This window comes from Rhinolophus hipposideros (genome assembly GCF_964194185.1).
Source record: "Rhinolophus hipposideros genome assembly, chromosome: 21".
NCBI lineage: Eukaryota > Metazoa > Chordata > Mammalia > Chiroptera > Rhinolophidae > Rhinolophus > Rhinolophus hipposideros.
The window spans coordinates 21,519,305-21,532,158 of NC_138067.1; the positions used below are offsets into that span (position 1 = coordinate 21,519,305).

Here is a 12,854-nt window from a genome sequence, read left to right on the forward strand (position 1 = left end):
TGACTAGGAGATCTGAGTTTAGTGAGACAAGACATGGTCATGGCAGTCCCAAATTAAGATCTCTGGCCAGTTTTGCCATCACTGGATTTCTTACAGAGGCATCAGGAGATTGCACTTCCCAAGGCCTTTTCTTCCAGCACCCATTACTGCCGGCTATAATCTCATCTTGAGTGGTCCTTTCCCAGCAGCACACTCACAGATGGCCGTTGAGAACACGAAGGCTGATTTTACTGCAAGGAGTACAATTCTCAAAATATAAACTATCCTCCTCTGCGCTGCCTACGGAGGTGGCGTTCATCTTCTACTCGGTATCATGGCTGCCCTTAGACCACTCGTGAAGCCCAAAATCGTCAAAAAGAGGACCGAGAAGTTTATCCGGCACCAGTCAGACCGATATGTCAAAATTAAGCGTAACTGGCGGAAACCCAGAGGCATTGACAACAGGGTGCGTAGAAGATTCAAGGGCCAGATCTTGATGCCCAACATTGGTTATGGGAGTAACAAGAAAACAAAGCACATGCTGCCCAGTGGCTTTTGGAAGTTCCTGGTCCACAACGTCAAGGAGCTTGAAGTGCTGCTGATGTGCAACAAATCTTACTGTGCTGAAATTGCTCACAACGTCTCCTCAAAGAACCGCAAAGCCATTGTGGAAAGAGCAGCCCAGCTGGCCATCAGAGTCACCAATCCCAATGCCCGGCTGCACAGTGAAGAAAATGAATAGACAGCTTGTGTGCAAACTGTGTTTTAATAAAACCATAAAATTCTTCAAAAAAAAAAATATATATATATATGTATATATATATATATATATATATATATATATATATATATATATATATATATATATATATATATATATAAACTATCCTGAAAGGCAACCAAGGTTCTGACCCCTTCTTTTGGCATTCCAGAGTTCGGAGGCTCATTTAGACTGTTATTAATTGTCTGCCCACATGTCTAGCGAAGGCTTTCCTGATAACATATGGCCTCCAGAGCCATCCCTCTGTACCAGAGTATTTCTGTCTTGGCAGATCCCAAAACTCAACTCAGCAGCTCTTTGAGACATAGAATCTCTCTGGGTCATTCTTGCTGGACGTAAGGTCAAGAGAAACTCCTTGCTCTTCTTTTGACACCCTCTTCAAGCTCTTTGCAATCTACATCCCCTAAACAGCTTCAGAGTAAGCCCTCACCCCCCAGCCTTTCTCCTCCCCCATTCCCCAAAATCAATAGATGTTAATAATCATCTATTCAATCCTAATTGCCTGTTCCCTGAAAAGGTGAACACAAATATTAGTACATCTAAGACCATGTCACACTCTAACATCTAGTGTTCCGGCTAGACAGGAGTGAGTCCAAGTCCACATACTCTTATAACTGTCGGGAAGGAAAGCCTTCACCCCACGGTTAGTTGAAAACCGGGCACCCAGCTGGCCTCTTCAGGCAGTAGACATGGTTTGTCTAGACAAGGCTTTAAAATAATTGAAATCTGAATACGATTAGTTGGGTCTTCTGTGCTCCATTTCCCCACAGTCCCAGCATTTCTTATTGTTTCCTCACAGGCACTGTAATTACTTTGCCTGCCTTGCTCCTCAAGCATTTGCATTTGTACTGCTTACTGGTGAACTGGGGTGTCTGAAATCTCTCTACCAACTGCCCACCCTGTCTGATTCGGGGGATCGTTTTGCTTATTCAGTTATAATGAAAGCAACTTGACCCAAATATATTTTGTTGTTAATTGAGATTTAATAAACATGAAGACTAATTTAAAGATTGACCAACGGTCTGGGTTTGTCCAGCATGAGGGGTTTCCAGGTTGTGTAGCTGTCAGTGCTGGAACTGGAAAAGTACAAAGAAATCTGGGATCCAGTTGGTCACCCTACGAGTGACTTCAGATGTTGCTGCCATTAATTTTTTGAGAACCACCTAGTAGCTCACTAAGGTATAATCTCATTAAGCTCAGTGAGGTCTCTGATACAAATTCCACTCACCCACAAATTACCTCACCCTCTAAAGTAGAGAAAACATGGCAAGGGAGGTACCAAAAAGTTTGCTTTTCTTCTCATTTTATTTGCCCTTAGCTAAGAGTCTGTGTTGGGGCATAATTCCTATATTTCTAACCATCCCAATTTTCTTTTCCTTTCAACCCCCACAGGAAATGAAAAATATGAAACCTTCTTTAATCAGGCCAAACAAAACCTAGAAAAAGAGTACAACAAATATGAAACACTGGATCATTTAGAGACAACTGAGGAAATGCCTGAGGATGAATCTTTTGAGGTAAGGCTAGCCTCAGTCCACACAGAATGTATGTGGCAAAAGGACAATATGTGCAAAAGCCCAGGGGCAAGAAGGACGTGATGTCCCTGAGAAATAGACAGGAGAAAAAGGTAAAGCTAAAGCAAAGTGGGGAGATCAGGGAGCCAAGAGGAGCCTGAAAAGGTAAGCAGCCCCCAGTGAACCTATTAATGGTTTTAAACTTGATCCTGAGAGCAACAGGTAGTCACTAAGTGTTTCAACTAGGACTATGGGTAACCTGATTTTGCTTTTCTTTTTTTTCAGAATTTTATTTTTTTGAAGGGGAACAGGACTTTATTGGGGAACAGTGTGTACTTCCAGGACTTTTTTTTTTTCCAAGTCAAGTTGTTGTCCTTTCAATCTTAGTTGTGGAGGGTGCCCTTTTAGCTTCAAGTTGTCCTTTCAGTCTTGTGGGATTTTGCTTTTCTTCAAAAGCTCCCTCTGGCTGCCTTGTGGAGTTCCTAGAAGACCGGGGCTTGGTGGGGATGAGAGTAGATGTAGTGAGATCAGTTATTCAAAAAGCTGAGGGAGTACTTCTAGATGAGAGATGGTTGTCATGTAAACAAAGATGGTGACCAAAGGACTAGGGAGAATTGGGTAGATTCAAGAAATATTTCTGAGGTGGATTGGTCAGGGATTGTTTGGATGTGGGGGTGAGGTGACCTCCAGGTGATTTGCTTGGATGACAAATAAGGAGGGGACACTGAAAGAAAACTCAGGAGGAGAAGCAAGTTTAGGGTGAAAGAGGAGGAAGGAAAGTGAGTTCAGATGGTCTGTTATTACTCATGAGATTTCTTGCATCATCTAAGTGGAGATGTCCAATAGGGAGTTGGAACCATTGCTATGGACCTGGGGAGAGAGAGAGGATGGAGAAAGTGAGGTAAGAGTCAGCACATGTCATTGTCATCACAGGAAAAGGTGCACTTCCCTGGGAAGTGTGTTGAGTGATCAGGGAAGAGGTCAAATTCGCAGTAGAGACCTCATGTACCCAACAACTAAGTGGGGGAGAAGGACAGCCAAAGTGGTTCAGGAATAATTGGGAGAGTGTGGTGCCTCCAAGGTGGGAGCCAAGCCAAGAGGTGGTCTCTTAAGGGAGAGAGTGACCCAGCTTATAAATAAAGGCTGTGCCTGCTGTAAGATATGAAGACAAAATCCCAAAATGTCCTCTCTCACCATTCCCTGAAATTCCTCAGTCTATTCTGGACCATGAAGGCTGCTTTCCCTTTGGACTCTTCTTTTAAAACGTAAATGGACTTGACAATATTGTCCTGAGGAAGAATTATATATGTAGCTAGAGAGTCATTGGACTGGTTAAGAGGGGATTCTAAAATGGGGGAGAGGGGTGTCACTGTGGAAACTGGGAGCCCCAAAGGCCACCCTCACTTACTTATTTTGCAGATACTGAAAGTGAACCTTAGCTCCATGAATAATCATAATTAATAACAATAGCTTATGAAGAACATTTATTTACGTATTAAGAAAATTTATCGTTCTTATTCTAGGCCTGTGACACACTATTGACCTGCATTATTATTTCATTAAATCCCCCACAATGGGGGGAGAGGGGAGTACAGTACCATTATTATCTTAATTCTACAGAAATCAGAAGTGAAGTGCATTTCCGAGGCAAGCAGCAGAGCTAGGATTTGAATCCAGGCCTGCCTAACTCCTAACACCATGTTCTTAGCCTCTGCCTGCTCCTGCCAGACCCTCAGCTGTCATGAGGGGCAGCAGTGTGTTTCCACACTGCTAACTGCATTCCCAGGTGGCTCCTCATCAGAGCCGGAGAAACAGCTATCTCTGGCGGTCCCTCCAGACTTGGGGTGGGCTTGTGAAGAATGTGATGGCATGAGCAGAGTGAGCTTGTCCTCCTGCATGAGCTAGGGGTCGACCACTTGTGGCTCAGGAGCCAAGCCTGGGGTTGGCTTTGCTGTTCCAGAATCTAGATGACTGGAAAGGCCTGTAAGTGAAGGAGGCCCTTCCCAGTCTGTCACAGTTCCCACCTCTCCCTCTTGTCTCATTACGGGCCACTTCACACAGTAACCTTTCCCTCCTGGCTCTGGACTTCAGGTTTGGACCTTCTAGAACTGTATTTCTCAACGTTTTTTCACTATCACTCCCCCCAAGACATCTTTTCCCTAATACCTCATGAAATACATTTACTAACTGTAAAACATAATCTGTTTGAAGAGTTTGATATTAATTTTTTAAATTTTTATTTTGAAATAGTTGTAATTCATAGGAAGTTGCAAAAAAAAAATGTTTCTCCCATTGGTAATGTCTTAGATGACCATAGTACAATATCAAAACCAGGAAATTGACATTGATACAAGCTACGGAGCTTATTCAGATTTCACCATTTTTATATACCCTGGTGTGTGTGTGTGTGTGTGTGTGTGTGTACGTGTGTGTGTTTCTTTGCAGTTTTTTCATATGTGTAGAGTTGTGTAACCACCACAATTAAGTTATAGAACTGCTCCATCACCTTAAGGATCCCTATGCTTGTTGGGGAAATAGAATTGAAAACAAAATCTCCTTCCAACCCAGAAAATCTTTCCACAAAGTTATAAGAGATAGAGAATAATAATTTTATTATTAAATAATTATTAAGCCAGAATGTGATCTGTGTCATAGGCAGTCCACTAAGAGATTGCAAAGACAGAAAGGAATATCAGCCTTTTATATAGCCAAGCAAATGCAACCATTCCGTACATGTTCTCAAAGTAAACACTAACTAATCCTTAAATAAGAATTGTAACTAGTCCTCAAATTAGAGGACGACAGCACCATTTGTCACACGTAGTTCATCCTAAATTCATATGGTAATTGGGGTGACCATTGGCTTTATCCAAAGGAAACCACCCTTCTCCTGTTTTTATGACAGGGCCCTCTGAAGTTAGGCTCCCACAGAAACTGCGTGATAGAGGCTCTATCATCCTTGAGGATTTCATCCAAGAGTTGGTGGCCAGGTCCTTGAGAAAGATACTCTGGATTGTAAAGCTCATAAGAGGTTTATATAACCTTTGAAAAGATTTACAAAGAACTTCCCAGTTTTGTTTAAAGTAAATGGTCTAAGAAACGGGAGTGGGGATAAATCTCTTCCCTTATTTTCAGCAGAAAGATTAAACCCTTATTTTCAGTTTATATTTGCCCTTGCATACCACTCCTTTACAGCCATACCCACCCCAAACTTCCCCATCCCTTGCCCCTGGCAATCACTAATCTGTTCTTCATCTCACTACTTTGGTCATTCAAGAATGTTATGTAAATGGGATCATACCGTATATAACCTTTTGGGATTGGCATTTTTCATTCACCATGATGCCCTTGAGGTCCATCAATATCAGTATTTCATTCCTTCTTATTGCTTAGACTACACATGGTATACATATGCCGGTTTGCTTACCTCACCCCACCCCCCATAAAAATGTTAATACCACAAATAGATTGTATATCTGTTTGTGTACTGTGGCCCTTTGGAGGGCCACAAACTATTGTGATAGCTAAGATTTTTTGCCCCCTCCAAGAACCAATTTTCACCCCCTTAGACGTGATATAGCCCACATTGAGAATGCATGTTCTAGGAGAATTTGCTCACTTGCTCGTCTCTCTTGCTCAACTCTCTTTTGCTCTCAGTTAAATGCTCAACTCCAGATGGAAGTAGAGAGACTTATAGTCGAAGACTATGCCCTAGAACATCAGAAAACAGTTATCTCCAATCCCATGGACAATGGCAGCCATCGGTGTCGCCGCAGACTGGCCAAGTGAGTGCCCGTCTGTGTTGTGCTTGTTTCAGGGCGTAACGGAGCAAGAAGTGCTGCCCACCAGAGTGCTCCCTAAAATAATGGTTGACCATTTAGGAATGCAATCCTCTTGCCTCTGCCATCTGTCATCCTCTAGCATCCAGCCCACCAGGGAGAACTCTGCCCATTAAAGTCAGAAGCCTCCAGCTTTGCCTAATGGCCAGGCCCGATTTCAGGTTCATGAGGGCCCACACTGAATGTGTGTTGAGATAATGACTGAAACAGCAGTGTGAACTTCTGGAGGCCTCGTCTCCTTTCTGGGAGCCATTAGTTGTTCTCAATTCCAGAGTAAAGCATGGTGCAGAGGAGATAGAAGAGAGCCGCACACTCTCTCTTTTGGAAAAGTGACTGGTAAGGAGAGCTTGTTAACCATTTCAGAATCCAGCTGCCGGAGTATATCCTGGACTTTGGCTTCATCATCCTGGGTGACATCCGAACCCACATCATCAAGATCACCAACACCAGTCACTTCCCAGTGTCCTTCCACGCAGAAAAGCGCGTCCTTCACGACACAGGTAACCAGGCTACACCTTGTCATTTGTAACACTGTCACACTGCACCTGTCATGTCTAACAAGGTCATCTGGACTGGCTTTCTGGAACAGTGCCCATGCTTCTCCTGGGATCAGCTGAAAGAATTTGGGGGTCATTAATTGATTCCTTGAATGGTCATCCTGTCCCAGAGGGGCTCTATCTAAAGCAGCTCGTTTGCTATTTCTGTTTCCCACAAAGAAATTTTTGTTTGTCTTGGCCCAGGCTTCAGTACCGAGCTAGATCGTGTAAAGAATCTGCCTTACTGTGAAACGGAAACATTTGAAGTGAGATTTGACCCACAAGGGGCCAATCTTTCTGTTGGCCACAAAGAAGTCATTCTGCCCATTAAGGTAAGGTGCACTGTTGGGCCCAGCTGACCCCCCCAGCTTCCAATCACCCGTGGGATGATCCAGTTACTATTTCAGAGCCATGGTTCTTCTCCCAACCCTGTGCCGTGTGCTAACAGCAATTTTATATCCACCTTAGGTGGTTGGAGGCCCAGCAGTTCACATCTGTCTCCAAGCCACAGTGACCGTTCCCACTATGGCACTGTCTTGTGAAAAAGTGAACTTTGCCACAATTCAGTGTGGACAGTGCCTCATGGAAACCATTCAGCTTTCCAATCATCTCCAAGTCCCTTGTGAATGGTTTGTCCACAGCCCTAAGCCATTTAACAAGGTAAGTGAGTTAAGCCCATGGGTCCCCCTTTTCCCATCTCCATTTCAGCCAGATTTGTAATTCCAGGCATTCACTCTCCTGATCAAAGACTTTCAGTGACAACTATTACCTCTTGAATAAAATCTAATCCCTTAGCCCAGCACTCAAGGATCTATCACGCCAGGCTATCTGGTGAATGTCTTATTCATCTTTGTACCCCTGGTACCCACACATTCCCTGATACCTGGGAGGTACTCAGTAAAATTAGGTTGAGTGAGTGGAGGATGGAAAAGTCCATTTTCCATAGACAATGATCTAATTATCTAATATCTATTAACCAGCTGGAGAAACACATGCCAAAGTACTTAAGACAGAAACTGCGTGCTGAATTAAAGCCAAACACACGGATCTTTGAGGTCCAGCCTACTTCTGGGGTTTTGCATCCTGGAGAGAAGTCCAATGTGCAAGTGAAATTTATGCCCAAAGAAGAGGTAAGGTTTAATGAAATGTGGTTTCATTCAGACTCTGGATCTCTGAGCTTTACTCAAAAACCATGCTCAATTGGGTCTCCAGGGAAGCTCTGAGTGACCTGTGCCTCACTGTTCTGATTATGACATCTCAAGTGCTAGTGGTTCATGTACGAGCTGTGTGGTCTGGTGGTTAAGAGAACCAGCTCTGGAATTAGCAGATATACCTAACACATTGACTTTTATCAGCAGACCTGGGAGAGTAGCCTTCTGCCTCTGCACTTAGAGTCACTTCATGACTTTGAACAAATTACTTAACCTCTCTCAACTTCTGTTTGCCCACAGATAAAATGAAAAAGAATGCTATCATGCGTCAAAAATCCCTAATTGCAATTCTGAAATCCAGTATGCTCCAGAAACTAGAAAACATTTTCATAAGTTTCATACCCAAACTCATTTGGCAGAAAAACCTTGTCTGAACTGACATGAGGCTATGTAACCTTTATTTATCCCACTTAGTTTGCAGAGTCAAACATTGCAACTGCAGAAATATTAATATGTTTGACTACAGGGGACCCTGCTGCTGATATTAGGTAGCATGGGGTATATGAATGTATTTACCTTTTCAAAATCTGAATTTGACAGCATCTGGCCCCCAGGATTTCAGGTAAGACATTATCAACTGCAATAGCTACCTCCTAGGGTCATTTTGAAGATTAAATTAATTAATATGGAATAAATACACAGCATACTGCTCTATATGTAGTGTCTCAATAACTGTTACCTGTTACCATCAGTGGTTTTAATAATAATAAGTACTTCCTGGTAGACATACTCCTTGGGTCTCACAAACACTTCTTTTGTGAACATCTTCAGCACAAAGCTATTCCTGACAAAGAACATACTGTGTTTCCTCGAAAATAAGACCTAGCCAGACCATCAGCTCTAATGCGTCTTTTGGAGCAAAAATTAATATTAGACCCAGTATTGTATTGTATTATATTATATTATATTATATTATATTATATTATATTATATTATATTATACTCGGTCTTATATTAAAATAAGACTGGGTCTTATATTAATTTTTGCTCCAAAAGACACATTAGAGCTGATGGTCCAGCTAGATCTTATTTTCAGGGAAACACAGTAGTATTTAACAATAATAAATACCTAGAATTAGAGACAATCTCAAAAGGTTACACGGTAAAGACTCTTGCTCAAAGGTTAAGGCATTTGGGAGATGTTTTTCTCTGTTTTTTCTTTTAAAGAAAAAAAATCAGTGTGAGTCTTTAGAATACCTATGGTTAACTCCCATTTTCCTGGTAATGGCTTTGAAGAAATGCTTAAAAAGCTACAGTGAGAAAAAAGCAACGTGAATGACTTCATATATGATTCTAAAGTAAAGTCCCTGTTTCTATTATTATCAAGTTCTCCCAACCCTTTTAAAATAAAATAGAATGAATATGTTTTTTGTTTTTAGAGAGTCTTAAGACCGTCGGGGGTTCACTCAAGATTTTGGATGTTTTATTGAATGAAGGAAATACCAGTAAATGTAGTAAAAAAAAAAAATAGATTCGTTCAGACAGTTCTATAAATGTTGACTTGCAATTGGTCAAAGTTAATAAACGGTTTCCATCACTCGGGAGAGGATTTATTGGCTGTACCCAAGGAATGCAGCCCGTACAATCCACGCCTCCATCTGCAATAGCATCAGCAGCACAGAGAAATCACCTAGGTCCTTTCTAACAACTCCTCGGCCTTATAATATGTGTGCAGAATACTCCATATGAGAAAACAAGGGAATGAAGAAAATGCTTTTGAAAGATTTCCCTAAAAAGCAATTAAAAATCGACAAACCCTTGGCTAGACTCACTAAGATAAAAAGAGAGAAGACACTAATTAACAAAATCAGAAATGAAAAAGGGGAAGTTATCACGGACACCACAGAAATACAAAGGATTATCCAAGAATACTATGAAGGACTATATGCCACCAAATTTAAAAACTTAGAAGAAATGGACAAGTTCTTAGAAACATATAGCCTTCCAAGGCTGAATCATGAAGAACTGGAAAATCTTAACAGGCCGATCACCAGTAACGAAATTGAATCAGTCATCAAAAACCTTCCCAAAATCAAAAGTCCTGGACCAGATGGCTTCACCAGTGAATTCTACCAAACCTTCAAAGAGGATCTAATACCAATCCTGCTCAAACTCTTCCAAAAAATTGAAGAAGAGTCAGTACTCCCTAACTCATTTTATGAGGCCAATATTACCCTGATACCAAAACCTGGTAAGGACAACACAAAAAAAGAAAACTACAGACCTATATCTCTGATGAATACAGATGCTAAAATCCTAAACAAAATTCTAGCAAATCGAATACAACAATGCATTAAAAAGATTATTCATCACGACCAAGTGGGGTTCATCCCCGGGGCACAAGGATGGTTCAACATCCGCAAATCCATCAATGTGATACATCACATAAACAAAATAAAGGACAAAAATCATATGATTCTATCAATTGATGCAGAAAAAGCATTTGATAAGATACAACATCCATTTATGATTAAAACACTTACTAAAATTGGTATAGAAGGAAAATACCTCAACATAATAAAGGCCATATACGACAAGCCCTCAGCTAATCTCATAATTAATGGTGAAAAGCTGAAGCCCTTTGCTCTACGTTCAGGAACACGACAAGGTTGTCCCCTATCACCTCTGCTTTTCAACATAGTGTTGGAAGTCCTCGCCAGAGCTATCAGGCAAGAGAAAGAAATAAAAGGCATCCAAATTGGGAATGAAGAAGTTAAATTGTCACTCTTTGCAGATGACATGATGCTATATATAGAAAACCCTAAAGACTCCACCAAAAAGCTATTAGAAACAATCAATGAATACAGTAAAGTTGCTGGCTACAAAATCAACGTACAAAAGTCCATTGCTTTCCTATATACCAACAATGAAATCTCAGAAAAAGAGATAGAAAAAACAATTCCTTTTGCAATTGCAGCAAAAAGAATAAAATACCTAGGAATAAACTTAACCAAGGATGTGAAGGATTTATATGCTGAAAACTATAAGACATTTTTGAAAGAAATTGAAGACGACACAAAGAAATGGAAGGACATTCCGTGCTCATGGATTGGAAGAATCAACATAGTTAAAATGGCCATATTACCCAAAGCCATATACAGATTTAATGCAATCCCCATTAAAATCCCAATGGCATTTTTTAAAGAAATAGAACAAAAAATCATCAGATTTGTTTGGAACCACAAAAGACCCCGAATAGCCAAAGCAATATTAAAAAAAAAAGAACAATACTGGAGGTATCACACTCCCTGATTTTTGCTTGTACTACAGGGCTACAATAATCAAAACAGCTTGGTATTGGCGGAAAAACAGACACATAGACCAATGGAATAGAATTGAGAACCCAGAAATAAAACCACATAAATATGGACAGATAATTTTTGACAAAGAAGCTAAAAACATACAATGGAGGAAAGACAGCCTCTTCAATAAATGGTGCTGGCAGAATTGGATAGCTACGTGCAAAAGAATGAAACTGGACTGCTATCACCATGTACCAAAATTAATTCAAAATGGATCAAAGACTTAAGCATAAGACCTGACACAATAAACTGCATTGAAGAAAACATAGGTACTAAACTTATGGACTTTGGGTTCAAAGAGCATTTTATGAATTTGACTCCAAAGGCAATGGAAGTAAAAACTAAAATAAACAAATGGGATTATATGAAACTGAAAAGCTTCTGCACAGCAAAAGAAACTATTGACAAAATAATGAGGCAACCAACTGAATGGGAGAAGATTTTCGCAAACAGTTCCTCTGATAAGGGGCTAATATCCAAAATATACAAGGAACTCATGAAACTCAACAACAAAAAAACAAACAACCCAATTGAAAAATGGACAGAGGACCTGAAGAGACATTTCTCCAAAGAGGATATACAAATGGCAAATAGACATATGAAAAAATGCTCAACATCGCTAATCATCAGAGAAATGCAAATGAAAACCACAATGAGCTATCACCTCACCCCAGTCAGAATGGCTTTCATCAACAAAACAAATAGTAACAAGTGTTGGAGAGGCTGTGGAGAAAAAGGAACTCTCATACACTGTTGGTGGGAATGCAGACTGGTGCAGCCGCTATGGAAGGCAGTGTGGAGGTTCCTCAAGAAATTACGAATAGAATTACCATATGACCCAGCAATCGCTCTCCTGGGTATCTACCCCAAAAATATAAAAGCATTTCTCTATAGAGACACGTGTACGCCAATGTTCATTGCAGCTTTGTTTACGGTGGCCAAGACATGGAAACAACCAAAATGTCCTTCGATAGATGAATGGATAAAGAAGTTGTGGTACATATACACAATGGAATACTATTCGGCGTTAAGGAAAGATGATATAGGAGCATCTGTGACAACATGGATGGATCTCGAGAGAATAATGCTAAGTGAAATAAGTCAGACAGAAAAAGCAGAGAACCCTATGATTTCACTGATATGTGGTATATAAACCAAAAAGAACAAGACAAACAAATGAGAAACAAAAACTCATAGACACAGACAATAATTTAGTGGTTACCAGAGGGTAAGGGGGTGGGGGGTGGGTGATGAGGGTAAAGGGGATCAAATATATGGTGATGGAAGGAGAACTGACTCTGGGTGGTGATCACACAATGGGATTTATAGACGATGTAATACAGAATTGTACACCTGAAATCTATGTAAATTTACTAACAATTGTCACCCCAATAAAATTAATTTAAAAAAAAAAGCAATTAAAATATAGACGTTTGGATCATAAGATGCTAATTCCATAGAAAACCCTCTCAACCAATAATTCATTCTCTTACTGTCTCCAACAATAGATATGTTTCTGTGCATGTACGTATGTCCATATACATTCCATCCATCTGATTTTCCCCCTTGAGCTAAAATAGTGAGGAGCTCTTCAAATCATATAGCCAATTGTGGCCTCCAAACCTGAGCTATGAGCCCAACTGTATCAGAACAACCTAAGCATCTGGTTAAAAAGGCAGAATCCCCAGCCTT

At 40.6% G+C, this 12,854-nt stretch overlaps 2 protein-coding genes across 2 annotated transcripts in view; both read left to right on the plus strand.

Moving 5' to 3' along the window:
* HYDIN (HYDIN axonemal central pair apparatus protein) overlaps positions 1 to 12,854 on the plus strand; it is a 293,325-nt gene that overhangs the window by 181,413 nt on the left and 99,058 nt on the right. The window contains exons 30-35 of the mRNA XM_081030536.1: positions 2,153 to 2,277; positions 5,932 to 6,059; positions 6,477 to 6,613; positions 6,854 to 6,981; positions 7,118 to 7,309; positions 7,630 to 7,779. Coding sequence (XP_080886662.1) covers positions 2,153 to 2,277; positions 5,932 to 6,059; positions 6,477 to 6,613; positions 6,854 to 6,981; positions 7,118 to 7,309; positions 7,630 to 7,779 — 860 coding nt within the window. The remainder of the gene's footprint in view (positions 1 to 2,152; positions 2,278 to 5,931; positions 6,060 to 6,476; positions 6,614 to 6,853; positions 6,982 to 7,117; positions 7,310 to 7,629; positions 7,780 to 12,854) is intronic.
* On the plus strand, positions 275 to 742 carry LOC308489436 (large ribosomal subunit protein eL32-like). The gene has a single exon (XM_081030535.1). The coding sequence runs from the start codon at positions 314 to 316 to the stop codon at positions 719 to 721; it is 408 nt and encodes a 135-aa protein (XP_080886661.1). The 5' UTR covers positions 275 to 313; the 3' UTR covers positions 722 to 742.

Coding starts and splice junctions, on each gene's coding strand:
- LOC308489436 (XM_081030535.1), top strand. CDS start 314: ATGGCTGCCCTTAGACCACTCGTGAAGCCCAAAATCGTCAAAAAGAGG.